The sequence below is a fragment of the Lynx rufus genome, unplaced genomic scaffold (genome assembly GCF_022079265.1).
Source record: "Lynx rufus isolate CCGP_SWC_20201006 ecotype Redwood Valley unplaced genomic scaffold, mLynRuf1.p SCAF_1, whole genome shotgun sequence".
NCBI lineage: Eukaryota > Metazoa > Chordata > Mammalia > Carnivora > Felidae > Lynx > Lynx rufus.
This window is the reverse complement of record NW_025814823.1, coordinates 139,581,017-139,606,071: the sequence shown is the minus strand read 5'-3', so window position 1 is coordinate 139,606,071 and position 25,055 is coordinate 139,581,017. Positions and strand designations below refer to the sequence as shown.

The 25,055-nt window shown below is 38.4% G+C and overlaps 1 protein-coding gene across 1 annotated transcript in view; it reads left to right on the top strand.

Annotated features, from left to right (window-relative positions):
- Window positions 1–24,394, top strand: part of ANKRD31 (ankyrin repeat domain 31) — a 138,123-nt gene extending 113,729 nt beyond the window's left edge. The window contains exons 23-25 of the mRNA XM_047087997.1: window positions 10,836–10,976; window positions 17,199–17,301; window positions 24,032–24,394. Of these exons, the coding sequence (XP_046943953.1) occupies window positions 10,836–10,976; window positions 17,199–17,301; window positions 24,032–24,177 (390 nt within the window). The 3' untranslated portion in view covers window positions 24,178–24,394. The remainder of the gene's footprint in view (window positions 1–10,835; window positions 10,977–17,198; window positions 17,302–24,031) is intronic.
- Window positions 24,395–25,055: the final 661 nt, after the last annotated feature.

Genomic DNA, 25,055 nt, shown 5'->3' with positions numbered 1-25,055 from the left:
GCTTATGCTATGATATCTTCACTTATCAGAATCAGCTTCATATTTATACTGATTAATTCTAGTAAGATAAAGAACTGTAACTCCTGTATAGTTCTATCCCTCTCTCCCCCTTTTATATCTCAAATGCAACAATTCATTGTTGTAATTATGACTTCATAAAACTTTGTGATTTGTAAAGAAATAGAAAAGAAAGCAAGTATGTATTTATAGGTTTTGTTTTATTAACCTTCTTATTTGCCCTTTTTGGTTCTCTCCATTTGTTCCTGTGGATTTGAGTTACCATCTGGTATCATTCCCCTAGCCCAAGAAAACTTTGCTCCCACACACTTCCTTTGTGCTATTTCTAAATATATACATTATGTACCTATTGTTTTATACAATGATTTTTAAAATCAGTTAAGGAAGGGGAATAAATATTTGTTCATTCTGTGTTCTTTAATGTATAATTACCTTTATTGATGCTTTTTGTTTTCTCAAGTGGATTCATACTACCATTTGAGGTCACTTGCTTTCAACATGAAAAACTTCCTTTGGTATTTCTTCTCAAGTACTCTAGCAACAAATTGTCTCCATTTTTGTTTATCTGGGGAATGTTTGTTTGTTTGTTTGTTTTTAATAAACAACAGATTTTTTAAGCTGTTTTTTTTTCAAAATATGAAATTTATTGTCAAATTGGTTTCCATACAACACCCAGTGCTCATCCCGAAAGGTGCCCTCCTCAATACCCATCACCCACCCTCCCCTCCCTCCCACCCCACATCAACCCTCAGTTTGGTCTCAGTTTTTAACAGTCTTTTATGCTTTGGCTCTCTCCCACTCTAACCTCTTTTTTTTTTTTTCTTCCCCTCCCCGATGGGTTTCTGTTAAGTGTCTCAGGATCTACATAAGAGTGAAAACATATGGTATCTGTCTTTCTCTGTATGGCTTATTTCACTTAGCATAACACTTTCCAGTTCCATCCACGTTGCTACAAAGGGCCATATTTCATTCTTTCTCATTGCCACATAGTACTCCATTGTGTATATAAAACACAATTTCTTTATACATTCATCAGTTGATGGACATTTAGGCTCTTTCCATAATTTGGCTATTGTTGAGAATGCTGCTGTAAACATTGGGGTACAAGTGCCCCTATGCATCAGTACTCCTGTATCCCCTGGGTAAATTCCTAGCAGTGCTATTGCTGGGTCATAAGGTAGGTCTATTTTTAATTTTTTGAGGAAACTCCACACTGTTTTCCAAAGTGGCTGCACCAATTTGCATTCTCACCACCAGTGCAAGAGGGTTCCCGTTTCTCCACATCCTCTCCAGCGTCTGTAGTCTTCTGATTTGTTCATTTTGGCCACTCTGACTGGCGTGAGGTGATATCTGAGTGTGGTTTTGATTTGTATTTCCCTGATGAGGAGCGAGGTTGAGCATCTTTTTCATGTGCTTGTTGGCCATCCGGATGTCTTCTTTAGAGAAGTGTCTGTTCATGTTTTCTACCCATTTCTTCACCGGGTTATTTGTTTTTCGGGTGTGGAGTTTGGTGAGCTCTTTATAGATTTTGGATACTAGCCCTTTGTCCGATATGTCATTTGCAAATATCTTTTCCCATTCCGGTGGTTGCCTTTTAGTTTTGTTGGTTGTTTCCTTTGCTGTGCAGAAGCTTTTTATCTTCATAAGGTCCCAGTAGTTCATTTTTGCTTTTAATTCCCTTGCCTTTGGGGATGTGTCAAGTAAGAAATTGCTACGGCTGAGGTCAGAGAGGTCTTTTCCTGCTTTCTCCTCTAGGGTTTTGATGGTTTCCTGTTTCACATTCAGGTCCTTTATCCATTTTGAGTTTATTTTTGTGAATGGTGTAAGAAAGTGGTCTAGTTTCAATCTTCTGCATGTTGCTGTCCAGTTCTCCCAGCACCATTTGTTAAAGAGACTGTCTTTTTTCCATTGGATATTCTTTCCTGCTTTGTCAAAGATTAGTTGGCCATACGTTTGTGGGTCTAGTTCTGGGGTTTCAATTCTATTCCATTGGTCTATGTGTCTGTTTTTGTGCCAATACCATGCTGTCTTGATGATGACAGCTTTGTAGTAGAGGCTAAAGTCTGGGATTGTGATGCCTCCTGCTTTGGTCTTCTTCTTCAGAATTACTTTGGCTATTCGGGGCCTTTTGTGGTTCCATATGAATTTTAGGATTGCTTGTTCTAGTTTCGAGAAGAATGCTGGTGCAATTTTGATTGGGATTGCATTGAATGTGTAAATAGCTTTGGGTAGTGTTGACATTTTGACAATATTTATTCTTCCAATCCATGAGCACGGAATGTTTTTCCATTTCTTTATATCTTCTTCAATTTCCTTCATAAGCTTTCTATAGTTTTCAGCATACAGATCTTTTACATCTTTGGTTAGATTTATCCCTAGGTATTTTATGCTTCTTGGTGCAGTTGTGAATGGGATCAGTTTATTTGTCTTTCTCTTGCTTCATTATTAGTGTATAAGAATGCAACTGATTTCTGTACATTGATTTTGTATCCTGCAACTTTGCTGAATTCATGTATCAGTTCTAGCAGACTTTTGGTGGAGTCTATCAGATTTTCCATGTATAATATCATGACATCTGCAAAAAGTGAAAGCTTGACTTCATCTTTGCCAATTTCGATGCCTTTGATTTCCTTTTGTTGTCTGATTGCTGATGCTAGCACTTCCAACACTATGTTAAACAACAGCGGTGAGCGTGGACATCCCTGTCGTGTTCCTGATCTCAGGGAAAAAGCTCTCAGTTTTTCCCCATTGAGGATGATGTTAGCTGTGGGCTTTTCATAAATGGCTTTCATGATGTTTAAGTATGTTCCTTCTATCCCGACTTTCTCGAGGGTTTTTATTAAGAAATGTTGCTGAATTTTGTCAAATGCCTTTTCTGCATTGATTGACAGGATCATATGGTTCTTTTCTTTTATTAATGTGATGTATCATGTTGATTGATTTGCAAATGTTGAACCATTCCTGCATCCCAGGAGTGAATGCCACTTGATCATGGTGAATAATTCTTTTCATATGCTGTTGAATTCGATTTGCTAGTATCTTATTGAGAATTTTTGCATCCATATTCATCAGGGATATTGGCTTGTAGTTCTCTTTTTTTAATGGGTCTCTGGTTTGGGAATCAAAGTAATACTGGCTTCATAGAATGAGTCTGGAAGTTTTCCTTCCCTTTCTATTTTTTGGAGTAGCTTGAGAAGGATAGGTATTATCTCTGCTTTAAACGTCTGGTAGAACTCCCCTGGGAAGCCATCTGGTCCTGGACTCTTATTTGTTGGGAGATTTTTGATGACTGATTCATTTTCTTCGCTGGTTATGGGTCTGTTCAAGCTTTCTGTTTCCTCCTGATTGAGTTTTGGAAGCGTGTGGGTGTTTAAGAATTTGTCCATTTCTTCCAGGTTGTCCAGTTTGTTGGCATATAATTTTTCATAGTATTCCCTGATATTTGCTTGTATCTCTGAGGAATTGGTTGTAATAATTCCATTTTCATTCATGATTTTATCTATTTGGGTCATCTCCCTTTTCTTTTTGAGAAGCCTGGCTAGAGGTTTATCAATTTTGTTTATTTTTTCATAAAACCAACTCTTGGTTTCGTTGATCTGCTCTACAGTTTTTTTAGATTCTATATTGTTTATCTGCTCTGATCTTTATCATTTTTCTTCTTCTTCTGGGTTTAGGCTGCCTTTGCTGTTCTGCTTCTATTTCCTTTAGGTGTGCTGTTAGATTTTGTATTTGGGATTTTTCTTGTTTCTTGAGATAGGCCTGGATTGCAATGTATTTTCCTCTCAGGACTGCCTTTGCTGCATCCCAAAGCGTTTGGATTGTTGTATTTTCATTTTCGTTTGTTTCCATATATTTTTTTATTTCTTCTCTAATTGCCTGGTTGACCCACTCATTCTTTAGTAGGGTGTTCTTTAACCTCCATGCTTTTGGAGGTTTTCCAGACTTTTTCCTGTGGTTGATTTGAAGCTTCATAGCATTGTGGTCTGAAAGTATGTATGGTATGATTTCAATTCTTGTATACTTATGAAGGGCTGTTTTGTGGCCCAGTATGTGATCTATCTTGGAGAATGTTCCATGTGCACTCGAGAAGAAAGTATATTCTGTTGCTTTGGGATGCAGAGTTCTAAATATATCTGTCAAGTCCATCTGATCCAATGTATCATTCAGGGCCCTTGTTTCTTTATTGACCGTGTGTCTAGATGATCTATCCATTTCTGTAAGTGGAGTGTTAAAGTCCCCTGCAATTACCACATTCTTATCAATAAGGTTGCTTATGTTTGTGAGTAATTGTTTTATATATTTGGGGGCTCCCGTATTCGGCGCATAGACATTTATTATTGTTAGCTCTTCCTGATGGATAGACCCTGTGATTATTATATAATGCCCTTCTTCATCTCTTGTTACAGCCTTTAATTTAAAGTCTAGTTTGTCTGATATAAGTATGGCTACTCCAGCTTTCTTTTGACTTCCAGTGGCATGATAAATAGTTCTCCATCTCCTCACTCTCAATCTAAAGGTGTCCTCAGGTCTAAAATGAGTCTCTTGTAGACAGCAAATAGATGGGTCTTGTTTTTTTATCCATTCTGATACCCTATGTCTTTTGGCTGGCACATTTAGTCCATTTACATTCAGTGTTATTATAGAAAGATACGGGTTTGGAGTCATTGTGATGTCCATAGGTTTCATGCTTGTAGCGATGTCTCTGGTACTTTGTCTCACAGGATCCCCCTTAGGGTCTCTTGTAGGGCTGGTTTAGTGGTGATGAATTCCTTCAGTTTTTGTTTGTTTGGGAAGACCTTTATCTCTCCTTCTATTCTAAATGACAGACTTGCTGGATAAAGGATTCTCGGCTGCATATTTTTTCTGTCTAGCACACTGAAAATCTCGTGCCAATTCTTTCTGGCCTGCCAAGTTTCAGTAGAGAGATCGGTCACGAGTCTTATAGGTCTCCCTTTATATGTTAGAGCAGACTTATCCCTAGCTGCTTTCAGAATTTTCTCTTTATCCTTGTATTTTGCCAGTTTCACTATGATACGTCGTGCAGAAGATCGATTCAAGTTACGTCTGAAGGGAGTTCTCTGTGCCTCTTGGGTTTCAGTGCCTTTTTCCTTCCCCAGATCAGGGAAGTTCTCAGCTATTATTTCTTCAAGTATACCTTCAGCACCTTTCCCTCTCTCTTCCTCCCCTGGAATACCAATTATGCGTATATTATTTCTCTTTAGTGCATCACTTAGTTCTCTAATTTTCCCCTCATACTCCTGGATTTTTTTATCTCTCTTTTTCTCAGCTGCTTCTTTTTCCATAATTTTATCTTCTAGTTCACCTATTCTCTCCTCTGCCTCTTCAATCTGAGCCGTGGTCGTCTCCATTTTAGTTTGCAGCTCATTAATAGCATTTTTTAGCTCCTCCTGGCTGTTCCTTAGTCCCTTGGTCTCTGTAGCAGTAGATTCTCTGCTGTCCTTTATACTGTTTTCAAGCCCAGAGATTAATTTTATGACTGTTACTCTCAATTCACTTTCTGTTACACTGTTTAAATCGTTTTTGATCAGTTCATTAGCTGTCGTTATTTCCTGGACGTCTTTTTGAGGGGAATTCTTCCGTTTTGTCATTTTGGATAGTCCCTGGAGTGGGGTGGAACTGCGCGGCACTTCCCCTGTACTGTCTTGAATAACTGGCGTTGGTGGGCGGGGCCGCAGTCAGACCTGGTGTCTGCCCCCAGCCCACCGCTGGGGCCACAGTCAGACTGGTGTGTACTTTCTCTTCACCTCTCCTAGGGGCAGGATTCACTGTGGGGTGGCGTGGCCCGTCTGGGCTACTTGCACACTGCCAGGCTTGTGGTGCTGGGGATCTGGCGTATTAGCTGGGGTAGATCAGCAAGGTGCACAGGGGTGGGAGGGGCAGGCTCAGCTTGCTTTTCCTTTGGAGATCCGCTTTGGGAGGGGCCCTGTGGCACCAGGAGGAAGTCAGACCCGCCAGAGGGATGGATCCATAGAAGCACAGCGTTGGGTGTTTTGCACAGTGCAAGCAAGTTCCCTGGCAGGAACTGGTTCCCTTTGGGATTTTGGCTGAGGGATGGGCGAGGGAGATGGCACTGGCTAGCGCCTTTGTTCCCCTCCAAGCTGCCCTCTGTTGTCCGGAGCTCAACAACTCTCCCTCCTGTTGTCCTCAAGCCCTCCCGTTCTCCGAGCAGAGCTGTTAGCTTATAACCTTCCAGATGTTAAGTCCCGCTGGCTGTCAGAACACGCTCCGTCTGGCCCCTCCGCTTTTGCAAGCCAGACTTGGGCTCTCCTTTGCCAGCGGGCTGCCCCTCCGCCCCGGCTCCCTCCCACCAGTCTGTGTAGCGCACACTGCCTCTCCGCCCTTCCTACCCTCTTCCGTGGACCTCTCATCTATGCTTGGCTCCGGAGAATCCATTCTGCTAGTCTTCTGGCGGTTTTCTGGGTTATTTAGGCAGGTGTAGGTGGAATCTAAGTGATCAGCAGGACGCGGTGAGCCCAGCGTCCTCCTACACCGCCATCTTCCTCTGGAATGTTTTTATTTAACTTCATTTTTGAAAGATAGCTTTGCTGGATATAGAATGCTTGGTTGACACTTTTTTTCTTTGTACACTTTGAATATATTATTCCACTGCTTCTGGCCTCCCTTGTTTCTGGTAAGAGGCTGGCTGTTAATCTTCTTGGAGTCCCCTTGTAAGTAATGAGTCATTTTTCTCTTTTGTACATTATTTTCTCATTGTCTTTGACTTTCAGCATGTTTCTTTCTATGAACTTTTTCATGTTTATCCTACTTAGAAGTCACTGAGCCTCCTTCGAAAAGTACAGATTAATGTTTTTCAATAAATTTGGCAAGTTTTTAGCCATTATTTTTTCCAGTATATTTTCTATTCCTTTCTTTTGTCCTTCTAGTACTAGAAGTCCTTCTAGTAAAGTTTTCATTTTAGTTATTGTACTTTTCAATTCCATACTTACTACTTGGTTCTCTTTTTTAAATTCTGTCTCTTTATTGATATTTTCTATTTGATATGACATTGTCATCATTCCTTCCTTTACTTGTTTAATTATGGTTTCCTTTAGTTCTTTCAATATTTTTATAATAGCTGTTTTGAAGTCTTCGTTAAATCCAACATATGGTCACTCTCACAGATGTTTTCTGTTGCTTTATTTTGTGTATGTGTCTTACTTTCCTGTTTTCCCACATCTGTCATCATTTTTTGTTGGAACTGGACATTTTAGATATTTTTAAATGGGTCATGGATTATAGCAAATTTGCGTACTGGCTTCCACCTTCTCTTAGTCTTGTTATTGTTATGTGCCTACTTATTTAGTTACTGGATAGATTGTTTTAGTGAGGTTATTTTTACCTACTATAGTGTTAAACTTTTGATATTATATCACATGGACTTAGGCCTTGGCAGGTCTCTCTGTGTCTCTTTCCCTGACCATACCTAACCATCAAGCTCCACTTATTGCTGGTTCATTGTTCTATTGTTTTCAACAATGACCTGAAGCATAAATTGCTACAGACTAATCCAATCAAATGTGTGCTGCTTTGAAGGGATAGTTTTTGAGGTCAGTGTTGGAGTTTTATTCTGACTTTAAGAAGTCTCTGCCCTACTATCTATTTTCCCAATTTTCTCCTGAAAACTAGCCAGCATACAGCTTAGCCTGTATCTCCAATGAATCCACCAATTTACTTTCAATTGCCTTTTACCACAACCTGTACTGCCTTTAAAGTGCCTTTGAGCTTGAACTTCTATGTTCTGTTGCAAATGAAGTCATTTCCTTTGGAGGAGATTAGGAACCATCTGTTTTAAGGCTTCCTTCTTTTCCCAGGCAAAATGTACCTTAGCTCGGGAGCTGGGTGAGAACACAGCAGCTTTTCTTTGAACGGCACCCCGGCTTTAGTAGTTGAGCATTTAGCTGAGGCAGGCACAGTAGCCTCCTGCCTTTACAGCTTCTCTCTCCTGATGTGAAACCACCACCTTTTAAGCCAGGCAAGGGTGATCAGGGTCCCAGTAGTCATAGTGACACCATGCCAAAGGTGGAGCCCCTACCTCGCCAGTGCAGGCTATGCAGAACAGATCCCCTGCCTCTTTATTTTTGTTTTTCTTTAAAAATGTTTTTAATGTTTATTTTTGAGAAAGAGAGATAGAGTGCAAGTGGGGAAGAGGCAGAGAGAGAGTGAGACACAGAATTGGAAGCAGGCTCCAGGCTCTGAGATGTCAGCACAGACCCCGATGCGGGCTTGAACTCACAAACCATGAGATCATAACCTGAGCCAAAGTCAGATGCTGAACTGACTGAGCCACCCAGGCATCCAGCCTCTTGGCTACACTTACCTTCAACTTAACCTTAGCAACAAATAGCTGAGGGCAAGATGAGAAATGTTGATATCCTGCCCTTGACAAGAAGGTGGCCCTCTGACTAGGGGCTGTAGGGAGGGGGAGCCCTGTGTTTGTGGCTACACATTCTGGAGTAGAATCTGCACCTCACTGAACTGGGAAGGGAAGAAGGAAGCAATCTTGGTTCACATACCACAGACTCCCTTTTTTTTTTTTTAACCTAATTGTCATAGATTTAGCTGAATAGATGTCTATTTGCTGCATGCCTTTATGACCATTTTCAGAGATTTAAACGATTTTTAAATGCTTTTTCACCTGGGAGTGGATCCTCACATTGTCATGCCAGAAGTTGATTCTAGAATATTTATATTTGGTGAGACTTCTGATATAGTTAGGTTTAAATTTATCACATGACATCTGTTTTCTATTTCTCTCATCTCTTCTTTGTTCCCTTTTTCATTTTTTTTTTTTGTGTTCTATCTCCTTTGTTAGTTTATTAGCTACAACTCTTTTTACTCAGTTGTGGCTTTAGAGTTTATAGTACATATTTTTAACTTCCCCCAGTCTGCCTTTAAGTGATATTGTACCACTTTATGTATACTATAATAACTGCAAAGTAGTATGCTTCCATTTTTCTACTCCTGACCTTTGTGTTATATATTTTACCCAATGTTATAAATTCCATACTGCATCATTATTTTTGTTTAAGCAGCTAATTATCTTGAGATTTAAATAAAAAGAAAAATATCTTTCTTATGTAATTACTGTTACTGTTTTTCTTTTCTTTGTGTAGATCCTGATTTCCATTTGCTATCATTTTCTTCTCTTGGAGGACTACCTTTAACATTTCTTGTATTGAAGGTCTTCTACTGATAATGAATCCTTTTGACTTTTGCATGTGTAAAAAAGTTTATTTTACCTTCATTTTTGAAAGATATTTTTGCTAGATACAGATTTCTAGGTTGGAATGGTTTTTTTCTTTGAGTACTTTAAAGATGTTGCTTGACTGTGTTCTTGATTGCATTGTTTTCAACAAGTAATACACTGTTGTCCTTAACTTTGTCCCTCTGTACATAATGTGTCTTTTTGCTCCTTCTGGCTGCTTTTAGTGACTTTCTCTTCATCTCTGGATTTAAACAATTTTGATTATGAGATGCATTAGCATAATTTTTTTCATGTTTCTTATACTTAGGGTTTATTGGATTTCTTGAGTCTCTGGGTTCCAAATTTGAATCTCAGATGTGGAAGAATTTCAGCCAATTTATTTCTTCAAGTGTTTTTTCTTCCCTCCCCTCCTTTTTTAACCTCTTATTACACACAGATTGGTTGAAATCATTCCACAGTTCACTGATTATCTGTTCATTTTTTAAGTTCTCTTTGCTCGGTGTTTCATTTTTATGCAGTTCCTATTGCTTTATTTTTGAATTTTCCAGTCTTTTTGTTTGCAGTGTCTAATCTATTATTAGACGTGCTATTCCCATCTAGTACTCTTCATCTCACACATTGTAATTGCATCTCTAGAACTTTGAGTTGAGTCTTTTAAAAAATATTTTCCCTGCCTCCACATAACTTTTTGAACATGTGGAATATGATCATAATAACTACTTAATGTCTTTATCTGCTGATTATAACATTCTTATCAGTCTTGGTCATTTTCAGTTGATTGCTTTGTCTCTTCTGTATGGGTTGCGTTTTCCTACTTATTTGCAGGCCTGTTAATTTGTTATTGAATCCCACACATTGTGAAATCTACCTTGTTGGATGCTGGATATTTTTGTAGTCTTACAAACATTTTATATATTTGTTCCAAAATACAGGTAAGTTCCTTGGAAACAATTTGATCCTTTTAAGTCTTGCTGTTAAGATGTGGTAGGCAGGATTGGAGCATGTTTTCAGTCTAGGGCTAATTATTTCTCACTACTTAAGTAAGTTTCTTCTGTGTACCTTACCAGTGCCCCACCAGTTTTGAGGTTTTCTGTTGGAAACAGGCACTATTTTTGCCCTTTCTGAATGCCAGGTGTCATTACCGCTAATCACTACTCAGCTGAATATTCAAAGAGGACCCTCTGAAGATCTACAGAGCTCTCTCTCTTTGTATTTCTCTCTTCTTCAGTACTCTGTCCTACAGACTCTGGGCACTTTGCCTTCCTATACTCTGCTCTGCCTCTTCACCTCAGGGAGTCCACAGGCTTTGCCTGGATCCCCTCTCCCTGTACCATGACTTGGAAATTCTCTCAAGTCAATGGCTGGGACACTTGGAAGGCTCACCTCATTAATTTCTCACTTCTCAGGGATCACTGTACTTTGTTGCCTGATGTTGTTTGGTATCTTACAAACTATCGCTTTATATATGTTGTCTATTTTTTGTTCGTGTTAGGACAAATCTGCTTCCTCTTACTTCATCCTGACCAAAAGCAGATGTTCACATATTTCAGGTATTTTTCCTTCTTAATTTTTCTTTTATTTTTCACTTCAGGAGACTACTCACAAAGCCAGTGTTTTATTGAGTGGTAAAATTAAGGTAGAAAATGGTCAGATTTATCAAAATCCAGTCACCTGGCTCAAGGATCTTCTAGGAGACGACAGTTACGTGACTTGGAATTATGCTTGGAGTAAGGTGGGTCATTCTTAATTTATCTGTAACTTCATATTCAAATAGAAATGTACATTTTTATGATAAAACTATTATTTTTAAGAAATCTGAACTTCTCCAAGCTCGTTTATGTCCTCATATATCCTTAATACAATATGCTCCGTGCTTTCTCCTACAACTCTTGTTTAACAGAATTCCCCAGGGGCAGACTTGGACAGCTGACTGAGCCTCTCCATCCTTGTTCCTCACCTAGTCTCAGAAATTCAAATGCCCTGATTCCCCCCTAGGATTCCCCCAGGTGATTTCAGGTCTTTGTGACTCCCTAGAGAAAATTTGGGACCTCTGATGTATTGATAATTAATATGTTAGTATTCTGGTGCAGTGAAGGAAAATCTTCCCCAAGACCACAGGAAGGGGTAAGTAGCCTAAGACCCACAGAGGTTATGCTGCACTTTTGTTTGAACTCAGTCTTATCCATCAATTGCTAAACCCCCAAAAAGAAATACTTGTTTTCATTCTGACTTCCCAGACTTAGTAATCTTCCCCTCAGTTCTGTCTTCTGAGTTGTAAGCCCAGTTTAACCACCAGTTGAAGACAATTAATGACTGACACCTTTGATGGCCAAGATCAGCCACCTCCAGATATCCATTGTCACACTTCAAGGAAGAGTCTTGGAATGATTCACCCAGGAAAGTGTGAATCATCAGACATCCACCATTACTGTTAAACAGAATTGCAGATGCCTTCAACCTCCACTAGCCATTACAGTAAGCCTCAGTGTACTAGTAATAAAAGGCCCAGTTTCTTCTCTCCTTTTTTGTCCCACTTAGCTCTGCCCACCCTCCCTCCTAGTTTCTCCTCTCCTTCTGCATCCCTAAATTACTTTCCAGTGTTCTAGACCTTTGTGTCAGGTGCTTCCAAAATTGTGTTGTAGTTCCCTCACTTACATCAATACATCTTGGATTTTTTTCTACTTTATAGTCTTTATGGGTTTTTTCTTAAAGGTTTTTTCTAGTTGTTTATTTCCCACCCCTGGAGTCACCAGGCCACCTACTTTCAATTTACCCTGCCCAGTCCTTTCTGTGGATTCATAAGTCATATTTGCATGTTATTAATTAACATTTTACCCTTGGAAATCCCTTTTTATTAAAAAGTTTCTCAAACTTGTGATAGATTTTATCATTTTGTTGAAATAGTCTATGCTTACAGCCTGAATATGGTTCTGATTTCTGTAGTTTAGTTTTTTTGAGCTCGACATGCCTCTGCTACAGTGTGCCCAGTGATGACTCAGTTCTCCCACTCTTTTTCTTTATTGGAACTACTGCATTTTCTGCTTTTGAATAGCTGGCTGTGACATCATTTGGCCCTCACTCTGTACTTAAGCCTCATTTATATATCACATTGCCTATGGTCTTTTCTCATTGGACATGTCAGTTAGTCATATGGTTTAACACCGAGGTGATAGTGAAGTCAAAGGCGAATGTGGGTGCTAAAATTAGAAGAATTATTGGGTATAAGATATTTGTACAGATTATCTAAGTAGGCTTAGATTTTTTTTAATATTCAAAAATAGTCTTAAAAATTACCACAGGGTGCTCATGTACTTTTAATAAATACCCCAAGCTGAGAAACACTACCCCAGTAAAAATTTTTGCATTGTTTAAAACCCTCTTTTAAAACTTAACACAGAAACCTTTGCCTCCTCTTATCTTGAAGTAACTCCTGAATTCACAGTTGCTTCTGAGTGACAGGGCATTTTGGCTACATTGGTCAATGTGAACATTTCTCCTGACTCATTCTGAGAATGCTGGTGTGGCTATAGGTCCCGGAGTGGTTGCTTGTCAGGCAAGAAATGCCAGAAAACTAGGTCTTATCCTGCCTCAGACAGAATGACAACAGCCACTAGACACAGAGATGACTCATACTTCCTACCCAAGCAGCTGGGCTGCTATACAGGGAATTCTGATGCTTACTCCCACTGGGCATCACTGATCCCTCTCACTCCTGCAGTCTCCTGACTATTAGGTATCATCCTGATATGGCAGAGTGATCTCTGGGAGGGAGACAGGAGACCAGGCTGGTTCCCGGTTCCACTCATGATAAGTTACATGATCTGGGAATGTTTTTCGATCCTGCCTACACATTGGAATCACTTGAGGAGCTTTTAAAAACTGCTAATGCCTGGAGGACCCCAGCTCCATACCTTCTGATCTAATAGTCTTGACTGAAGACCAAGTGGCAATATTTGAAAAAGCTTTCCAGGTAATTGTAATATGCAGCCTAGAGTGAGAATCACTGATCTGGATCAAGTCACTTAACCTTTCTGAACGTCATTTTTCTTATGTATGAAATAAGTAGTAGTGCTAAATGGTCTCTAAAGACCCTTCCAATGTGGAAATTCTAGGACTTGGATAATTATGTGTGATTTATAAAGGCTTTTACATGTTTCTTTCACAACAACCCCATGAGGCAAGAAAATTAACTATTTTCTCTATCTATGGATGTAAAACCAGAGTTATAGGAGATTAAGTGAGTTGATTACCCCCAAGGCCAGTAAGTGCCAGAACTAGGATTAGAATCTGGTCTTTTGGTTCCCTGTATATTATTTTCCACATTTACAACAAGTAAGGACAGAAGGACATTATTTTCTACATTTACAACACAAGGGAGCCCACATTCCTTTCATTGGAAACCAGTTGCCGTGAACTGAAAAGAGCACACAGTGTTACCTAGCTGTCTTTGTGGATTTATGCAAAGCCTCATTCTTGTGCAGCAAAAATTGCTCACTTCTAGCAGAAAAAAATGCCTTTCTGTGTTACAGTTGTGGTAGGAAATTGTAAGAATGGCAGTGACCATTCATTTTGTGAATGCTCAGGACTGGATCTTTGCAGATGAAGAATACACTGCCATTTTGGGCAGTGACTGAAGGAGCAGTGACCGCTCTCTTGGGCAAACATACTTTCCATCCAAATGACTCACTCTCTGAGTTTCGACCCTTATAAATTCACTGTTTTGGATCTAGTATTAACTTTTCTCTGTGGTTACCCCTCGCCCTACACACTTTCTAAAATAATTCCTCCCACCACCATGATTAGGAATATCAAGGTAGGGAAAGGTTGAGGTAGGAGTATAGAAAGTGATGGGAATTGTTGATCTGGACAGCCAGCCAGCCTCATTGAGTCAATTAATCATTCCCAAAGTGTCTTAATTAACTTAAACTTATGTGAGTCCTGCTTCTACTCTGGAGACGTGGGCCCTTTCAAAATACAAATATCCAAGAGGTGTGAATCCTGAAGACTGTAAATAATATGAAAGGCCTACTGCCCTTCTCTTTCCTGGAGCTACGTAGACTGCCTGGGGGAAGTGGAGAAGGAAGTGGAGAAGGCTCTAGGATGGGGATTGGGAAGAGGGGGGCGGTGTGAAAGTGAACCTCACTTCCATCATATTTCCCCAGGATCTGTCTTTTGTGGCAGTTATTATACTTTTATCCTCCCTTCTCAAATATTTGAGAATTATTTTAATTTTTTAGCCAAATATGTCTTGGTGTTACAGTGAACCTAAAAGAAAAACCTACAGTTTTCTTCTGTTTCTTTGCTCTTTTCTGCCCCCTCTCCCATCCTCCAACAAAAACAATTTTCCTTTCCTCTTTCTTCCTTTTGGGATAGTGTAAATTTGTTTAGACTTGCTTCGTAAAACTTGAAATGGAAGTAAAACAGTCATTTGATCATCCATGAACAGATTCCCATTAGTACCAACAAATGGTTTTCCTGAAGACATACGAAAAATGGACTGATACTTTCAAATAAAATAGAGCCCCAGCAGGGAAGTAAATTCTTGGACACCTCTTTAATGTTCAAAGGCAGGTTATGTTTTATATTTTCTTTTGATGCGTTAGAACATAAGGTATAGAGAAACATTTGTTACTGCAGTTAATGACAATTGAGATTGTACTTTATTTCTTCAGAGACCATACCAAAATAAACTTAATTAATAATTTCACTTGGCTGATTAACTACATTTCCAGAATAGTGGCTGACTGAATCATGCATCTACCTCACACACACACACACACACACACACACACACACACACACAAATGCACACCATTTCTTTCCCAAGTATAATATTAGGAAATCACAATGAACTGATTTCTGAAGAATAATGGACCTTCTACCTAAAAGTCTCAAGGAAAGCATCAGTGGCCTTCGGATGAAGCACTCCTGTAGTTATACATTTTAGAAAAGCAGGACCACCACAACCTGCAGATAACCCTCACAGCACGCATCTTACCCTAACTCCGGCTTTATTACTGTTCTCCTCTGGGGGGAGGTGGCATCCCACCAGCTGCCCCTCATCACAATGGGTTTTGAGTGGTAAAGTTGTCAAGATTGCTAGCAGCTATGTAGTCCAAGACCCTAAAAACCTCACCAACAGCTCATCCTACATGCCTCTATCAGAGCAGGCATACGAGCTAGATTTGGATTCAAGATTTAGTTTAGGATTCAGAGTTTGAGTTATATGCAAATAAGATGACTATTGGCTCTTATGCTTTAGACAACTAGAGCGCAGACACTTATGAAATGGACAGTTTCCAGGAGTGACTAGTGCCTGTTCAGTTTGAGGTCTGTATATTATTATCCTCATTCAATAAATTACCCCCACCTTGAAGAAACTAGATCTTTAACTCCGTGGATTTTCTGAAAGCTGTGTTCTATGTCTGAATTACCCCTAGTGCTATGTTTAAGACCTATGTGGACTCATGACTTCTAAGGCTACTAAGGTACAGTTTTACCACTTTCTATTACCCAGTACTAACTGATAAAAATCTGCTTTAAATCTGAAGTACAGGTGAGAATATACTGAGCCTGCATATTGACGGGCCTGTAAGGTATTTTGGATATTATCAAGGCACAACGTGAACAAAATCTGTTGTTTCTAATTGTTAGTTGTTGGGAGAACTGACAGATGGCATTCAGAGGCCTCATCTCTCCTGTGGCAGGTGGGGATGGGTTAGCACAGTGGGTCAGACAGATCTGTTCCATTTCCATTACCAAGTTTGTTTGGTCATGGGATTGAGCCCAGAGGGTGCCTAAACCTTCCAGATTCCTTATGTCTGCCCCATTCTGTTAAATAACAGCTTTTATTGAGCACTCAGGACATGCTCGACAGTATGCCAAATGCTTTTCATGTATTCTAATCCTCACAACAGCCTGATAAGCTTGGAGGTACTCGTTTTACAAATGCACAAACAGAGGCTCAAAGAATGTAAGAATCTTGCTTAAGAGCTCAGACTGCAGAGGTTTTCCCCCCAGGATTGTCAGGCAGTATGCGAAGTGCTAAGAGTATAAAAATGAATATGACACAGACCTTGTCTTCAAGGAGTTTATGTTAATGGAAGCAGACCTCTTAACACATAATTTCATTTAAATGAGATAAGTTCCTTGACAGAAAGATAAGCGCAGAAATTATGGGGGTCTAGAGGAAGGTTATTGCCTAAGTTTCTCGAAGTTCTAAGAAAGCATCCTGGAGGAAGGGATGTTCGAGTTGAGACTGGATGGTTTAGGCGTATTATTAGGCTGCCCTGGAACAAAGAGTGGAGAACCCAAGGACCCTGTGGCAAATGTTCGCCAGTGTGCCTCAGCCTAGCCCATTTGTGTGCAGGGATCTCTAAGATCTGACCTTCAAAGCTGATAAACAATAGCTAAGTTCACAAACAAAACAGAAAAACCCAAAAAAATTGGATGCATAGTCCTGAAATGATATTAATCTGAACAGTTAAATGTCTTATTTCTTGAAAAGTACTATTAACTTTTGTGGTTTAATTTTATTAGTACAACGCTACTTCTTTAACACTATAAAGTAGCCCATGCTGGTTTAATGGTTGTTTACTAAGTGAATGGAAAGAGAATTAATGATAAAAAGCAGGGGTAACAAATTTCTTCTCTAAAGGGCCAAATAATAAAGATTTCAGGCTTCATGGGAGTATGGTCTTTGTCACCAATATTCAATGATAGTGTAGCATAAAAGCATCCATTGATAGTAAGTAAATGAATGGGTATCTTTGTGTTCTAATAAAACTTTACTTACAAACAAAGGGGGCAGGCCAGATTTGTCCATGGACTATGGTTTGCCAGTCTGTGATAGACAACAGTCAATACTTTACCAAAGTTACAATTTGCAAGAGAGACGTGTATTTGCTTCTTTTGAAATGTAGAATTTTTGAATTCTGTGCTTACTTGTGTACAGGTAACATATCTGGGGAAAGAGCTTGTAAAGTATGTTTCTGAGGAAATACCCGTACCCTCAGAGCCAAACATGGCGCCTCAGCAACATCAACCTTGTCTTCCAGGTACGTGCAGACCAACACCCATTTCTTAGTTGTGAGGAAAGTACCCAAAGCTACTGAGAAAGCACTCCTTGTTTTGTATTTTCATTCATGTACATTCAAATAACCATTCTACAGTGAACAATTCAGTGGCATTTAGTACACTCACAGTGGTGAGCAACCACCACCTCTGTGTAGTTCCAAAACAACTTTCATTACCCAAAAAGAAACTCCACACCCATTCAACAATTGCTCCCCTCGGTCTACTTCCTGTCTGTATGAATTTGCCTGTTCTGAATGTATCATATAAATGGAATCATATAATATATAACCTTTTGTGTCTGACATCTTTCATTTAGCATAATGCTTTTAAGGATCTTGCCCTGAAGGACATTCGGTTTCCCTTTTTTGGAAGTAGTGCTGCTGTGAGCATGTCTATACATATATTTTAACCTGGTTTTAGTTCTTTTGGATGTATACCTAGGAGTGGAATTGCTGCATCATATGGTAATTATATGTTGAAGTTTTTGAGAAACAGCCAAACCGTTTTCCAGAGCAACTGAGTCATTTACATGTCCACAAGCAACATACAAGGGTTCCAATTTCCCCACATCCTCACCAACACTTATTTTCTGTTGGTTTGTTTATAGCACTCCATTTTTAAGCATAGTTGATTCTAGGAGAATTTTTTAAATGACACCTTTTCTCACAATTCCATTTTCTAAATCTATATTATACTTACTTTGGGTAGATTTTTAAGTGTCATATAAAAGGAAAAATGGTACTTTTTTCCTTCCTGCAGGCATGATTTGGTTAGTTTTCTAAAATCAAGTACTAAAATAAATCTTTGCTTGTTAGTGTAAACTAATGTGCTTTATCTGGTGGAATCAACTTTAACCCAAGAAAGCTGAAGAGAATGTCGTCTTCATCGTTAAGCAGCAGACTTTGAAATGATCTGGGAAGAGGCCGCACACATTTCTATAAAACGAATATAACTAAGTCTCTGTTACCCTTTGCTGTTTCCCCCAGTGTCCCTGCCTCAGACCAGTTGGGGACAGTATAAGCAGAAATGGAATTACAATACAGAAGATGATAATTCTGTGATAACCAGAGTCAACAACCAAACAGGGATTACTATCATTAAGCCCCTAACCAGAGTCTCCCCAGGGCCATCCTTCCTATAACAAACCTTAATAATTCCAAGGACTTTCCTTTCCTAACTTTATACCTAATCCACTGTAACCTCCTAGGGTCCTTCTTTGTCTCAAAAACTGGCTTTAGAATAGGATGCATTTTCCCCATTTTTCTGAAGATAGCCTCAAAAGTGCTTTTCATCATTCTGGGAGAATAGATCTGGTAAAACAGAAATTGTCTCTCTCTCTTTCTCTCTCTCTCTCTCTCTCTCTCTCTCTCTCTCTCACACACACACACACACACACACACACACACACACACACACAGGAAAGTCAAGCAAACCCTTTATCCTCCTGGTTTCTAACCTCAAGAATTAGAGCAGAAATACAGGATCTTCCCTATTTCCTATTTCACAGAAGTTATCTGCTCCTCAGGTTTCTTAGCTCTAGGCAGGCATTTCCAACCCTAGCCATTTCTCTCCTTCCTCAGAGGGCTCATGGTTCCCCTGCTAAGTGAGCATGAAATAAAAAATGGGTTCTGAACTGCTGCTTCTGTTGCCTGCAATATAAACAAATTTCTAAATCGTAAACACTGTTTACAGAAATACTGAATTTTCTTTCCTTTAGATATTTCACACAGTGTCAATGCTAATTTGAGAACTATGGAGTGCTAATATGCCAGCCAACTTCTTGCTACCTTCATCTGGGCCTAGGATGCTGCAGGTCTCTGCTGGCATTCTGTAGGCTGCTGTTGGAACTTTATTTGAACCTCTTTAATTTAGGACTCTTCTGTACCTGGTTTTGTAGTACCTGACAGAAATCCAACAACCTGGCAGATTAGAAAAATGTAAACTCTATAACCTTATTACAAGCCAACCAATGAAGAGAAAATCTTTTTCCCTCTTTTGCATATCAAAATGTCATGGAAATTGTGGATCTGACATTCTAGGATACACAAAGTTTGAAGGAAAAACAAGGTCTTACAGATTTCATCAGCCTGCTTCGTATCATGAACATAATCTGTTCTCTTACACTTTTTAATGGTCACACTCTTCAGAATAGTGCTTTCTGGGAGTAAGGAAATTAGGAAGACCTATTTACATTTCCCAGACCTAGGGTGATTATGCATCCCAGCTGGGCCAGGGCAGTCCTTAATCCAGCAAATTTATTAGTAGCACTCCCTTTGACTTGCAGATGTGCCTTGTTTAGATGACCTAGTATAGGAACCAAGCACATAGGTGTTGGAAAAAATGAAATTTGGACAAGGTAAAAAAAAGAGAAACTCTCCAATTTCATTTACTTTTTTTAAAGTTTTTATTTAAATTCCAATTAGTTGACATACAGTGTAGTATTAGTTTCAAGTGTACAACATAGTGATTCAACACTTCCATACAACACCTGGTGCTCATCACAAGTACCCTCCTTAATCCCTGCCACCTTTTAACACATCCCTCCACCCATCTGCCCTCTGGTAACCATCAGTTTGTTCTCTATAAGAACTATATAGATTCTTACATACTGTTGTGCAAATAGATGGTCAAATTTTATGCATAACACTATATTATAAATTTTTTTTAACGTTTATTCATTATGGAGAGACAAAGAGAGAGACAGAGCATGAGCAGGGGAGGGGCAGAGAGAGAGGGAGACACAGAATCCAAAGCAGGCTCCAGGCCCTGAGCTGTCAGCACAGAGCCTGACTCGGAGCTCAGACTCACAAACCGTGAGATCGTGACCTGAGCCAAAGTCATACGCCCAACTGACTGAGCCACCCAGGTGCCCCAGCACTCTATATTATAAATAATTGCTGGCTACCTAATCTTAACCCCCTGATGGACTGAGATCTTTGAGTTCAGAGAGACTTTTCTGGGCTTTTGCTCCTTATTATATTCCCCAAAGACTAGCACAATAGCTTGCCAGTAAATGTTCATTGAATAATGTTCATCAAATAATAATGAATTAATGGATGCATGAATATGATCCAAAGGACTGCTAATTTAAAACTGAATTTACTTGTGATTGACTGTCCTAATAAGTAGACATGCCTAGATCTCACAGGCTTAATGGAATTTGTTGTGAAGAATTCAACAGATTGTAAATAGGATTTCAGTTAGGTAATATTATCTCCTTTATCTGAATTTTCGACATCTGACTGAGATAGAAGACTAATGGCCCTTCACATTTTTTCAACCAGATACTTAAAAGAGAGCTATATCCTTCTGCTTCCACCTCTTCATGATAAATAATAAATCTGTTTAGTTTTGGTAACATTTCCTAAACCTCTTTAATCAGATGATGTCAGCATTTCATGGGACAGATAGCAAACTCAATAACTAATTTATTTCTTCATATCATTTGGAATCATGGTATCAAGAATATTCTAGGGGCTCCTGGGTGGCTCATTTGATTAAGCATCTGACTCTTGATTTCAGCTCAGGTCATGATTTCGGTCATAAGATCGAGTCCAGTGTCGGGATTCTCTGTCTCCCAGTCTCTCTGTCCCTCTCCCACTCCCACTTGGGCACACGCATACTCAATCCCTCTCTCTTTCTCTCAAAAAAAAAAAAAAATCCTGAGTCACGAAGATTAGTGATAAAAGTTTTTAATCTTGTTGTTTTGAGACTTTATCCAATGAATCAGAGATGATGGAAGAGCTTTATTCTTAGTCCCGCACAAAAACTAGTCAAGTTGGTAACTCAGGTGAATGTGTTGGTGGACTCCAGAGTGCTAGAATGTGGTACATTAACAGATTTGAAGGTATATGCTATTTGTAATTAAAGATTTTAATCAGGGGCACCTAGGTGGCTCAGTCGGTTGAGTGTCCGACTTCGGCTCAGGTCATGATCTCGCCCTCCATGAGTTCAAGCCCTGTGTCGGGCTCTGTGCTGGCAGCTCAGAGCCTGGAGCCTGCTTCAGATCCTGTGTCTCCCTCTCTCTCTGCCCCTCCCCCACTCTCACTTTGTCTGGCTCTGTCTCTCAAAAATAAATAAATGTTAAAAAAAAATTTTTTTCTTTAAAGATTTTAATCATACAAACACCAGCCTTAAAAAATGAAATTCTTTTGGTGAAATCCTGATATATATATCACTAAAGTCCTTAGAAGCTATAAAATGGAGTGAATCTATGGTGCATTTTCCCTTGAAATTTCACAACTTCCTCCTAAGCCTCTGCCTACTTGGCTGTAGTTTCTCTTCTGTGTTATTGAGGAAATCTTCACTGATATTTCAGAATAAATTGGAAGGAAAAAATGAACATTCCCAAACTTCTACATAATTTGTGATCACTGTGTACAGACATATCAATCTTTTTTACAGTACTTAAAAAAAAATCTGTTAATGCAGATCACAATTCATTATTTACTCAGAAAGCCAATCTTATATATATCTATGTCCCCTGTCAGCACAGTAGTAAAACACTCAAAGAAAATTATGTCAAATGTATTCATCTAGGAAAAAAAGAGTATCTCCTGAAGTCTTTCTTTTCCCAAGCCATCATTTAATGCATATTAATTATATCATTTTCTTTCATCATTTCTTCATTTGAAAATAGAACATGCTTTTTCAGAAAAAAAAATAGACTCTTTTTTGATTTTGCTAAAAACTGTCCTTGACCTACTGATAATATGTTGTAAATAAATTACTTGAAAGAAAGTGTTTTGTTCATTCCAGTGCTATTACTGTGCTTCATTGCTCTGTAAAAGTATGTGTAACAGAGAGAGCACAAACATTCACAGGTGCTTCTGTTTTATGTGGTTAAGAACTTCTTCAAACTTAAACACCTAAGGAAGATGGGTGTCTGATAACAGAGCAGAAGGTGCTTATTTCAGCTCCTGTTGATGATTCTTGATTGTTTTTCATTACTTTAATCATAATTTTTTTCATCCTAGTATCATGATTAACTTTGACCTAATTCTTAAAGTGGAGGATATATATCCACTGATAGGGGAGGAAAGAGAAGAAAACTAATTTATCTGTTGAGCACCTGCCGTGTGCCAGGCCCTCTGCCAGATTGTTTTACATACCTTAGGCCTTTGATGAGTTTCTTATTAGTAAAACTCCAGACCTGATGTCTGTACAACACAGAAAAAAACATGAACACTTTACATATAAAGTCAACTGTCTCAAACCCAGTTCAGCTTAAGAAACCACGTATAAAATTTATTTTCCCATAAAGAAAGGGCTTAAATAATTTCAACTTCAAAATATAATGTCCAAGTCTGTTTCTTGATTCCAGTATAGTTTTCACAGATGGCTTTTGATCTTATCAATATAAATCTATCTCATACTATTAATTTAGTTTTAAATATCAAATCACCTAATACTCTACCACCATGTTTAGCCTTTAGAATCCTTTTATTTTAAAAAGGCATTGAATTTTGTATTTAAATAGCTGTAATTGACTTTTTCCCCATTGTAACTATAGCAGATGTACTTTTACAATCTATTAAAATAATTCCTAATCATTTTCCCTTTGACTGGAATTATACTTCTTGTTCAGAATGAGAATGTGTATGTATATATATACACTTCTGAACAAGAAGTATAATTCCAATCAAAGGGAAAATGATATATATATATTCATTTCCATTTATAACTAGAGTAAGCAAAGAAGTGAAATTTCTATATCATCTAGTCTTGGACCTATTTTACAGATGATGAAACTGAGAACCAGAGAGGTAACATGGGTTGAATGAAAGGAGTACGTAGGTTAGTGATGTTTGAGGAGTGAACTATCAGTTAAAATAATGAGTCTGATTATTTTTACTTACGATCTATTAAGGGAATTTTTTAAAATGTTACAGGAGAAAGAAAAGTAAAAGTTAAAATTATTTTTAACCTAACTAATTAGCTTGTCATTTTGAAGTGCTAATTTAGGCCACTAGATAACATGAATAGGTGCATGAGCCTGTCCTTTTGCCTAGTGATGAAGCTAGCAATTCAGTTTAAGGAGACTTATGCAGAATATCTAATATTTGGTGATCTCGCTTGAGGAAAATGGGTTTCTTCCTACTTCTTGCATGAGTAGAATGGTTCATTAGTTAGCTGTGCGGTCTTTTTTGGGGACAAGGAGGAATGAGAAGAGCCAAATGTTCACACTGTGGCTATTTTCCGGGTTGTACTGGGCCGGAGAAGCCATAAAACTTGCATGAGACAACACAAGTTTGTGTGGCCTAGAAAACTGATTATCTGTCTTCCAGCCTAATACTATTTTCAGTAAGAAGTAACGATAATAATAGCAGCTTATATTTATTATTTGCTATATGCTACTCAGTAGCCAATCATTTGACATGCATTATCCCATTTAGTCCTCACTACTGTTTCATTCTCAATTTACTGGAAATTATGGCACAGAGGGGTTTATATAACCACCTTCAGAAGCTGCAGTCATCCTTTTCTTCCCTTGGTGTTTTATACTGCAGACAGGCTTCTTTTTCCCAAGAAGTCAATGCTGATTTATAGCTTTATCTTGGGTATGGGAAATAGAGTGAGTGAATTATGACTTGGTCAGAAATCTAATTTTGTGCTCAGTAGACTTGACTAGGGTCTAAAATTTGTAATAAGCAAATTTAAATACTATTTTTTTAAAAATAGGGTTTAATTTGTTGGTTCTTCTTTAAATAGGAACTTCCAGAGAGTCAATGCAAAGCATCCCACATTATCTACAAATAAAAGAAGTTCTATTAATCAGCGATCAAGAATTTCTCCCATGCCATATAATGGATCAACATTGGAAGTTCTATGTGGAATGCGAAGAGCTAACATTCTAAAACCTTGTTTTCTTAATAGTTTAATAGGTATTTGTTCATATCATTAAGGCACATTCATATTTTATCTTATAAGGGCCGGAGGGCCTATTTTAATACACACTTTATGAGTTGCTACTTAAGATGTGTGTTTACTATTTTAAGAAAAAATAGAACTCAAACTATTGTAGTTAGATAAAATACTTTTTTGCCATTGTAATAAAGGCATTTTTGAATTAAACCACATTGAATTTCTGGCTTTCTTTTTATTAACATAAATGTAAAACTCATCTTTCAGTCAATACTTCTACCTTTGTATAAATAACAGTTAACTAAAGGGAAGTAAGGATTAAAAAAAGATTGATAAATGGTCCTGAAAAGGCCAGGCTAAAGTGTATCTACTTAAAACAAGAACTTAATGTCCTGGTACCTTCCCCCATTTACTTTGGAACTTATCTTGTGACCAAAATATAAAATTATGAAAGAGGTTTATTTTAAATTTCATAAAATTTAGCATAGATAAAACTGTAACTATGGTAAGTCTTAGAACAAAAAATGAATCAAATGTTGATTTGGTGGCTGATTATTTTAAATAGGATATACTTAACCTTTTGCTACATTGTCAAGAAGATTTTTATTTTTTTTTGTAAGAAAGATTTTTATAAGAGAAACTTGGGGAGCACCTGGATGGCACATTGGTTGAACATCTGACTCTTGATTTCTGCTCAGGTCATGATCTCAGGATCCCTTAGATAGAGCCACCATGTCAGTACAGAGCCTACTTGGGATTCTCTCTCTTTCTCTGTCCCCCCTTCCCCTGAATAAATTTAAAAAAGGAAACTTGGCAAGAGTTCTCAAGGGTCTGTCTGTCTTTTTGAGAGAGGATGCATGTGTGCATGAGG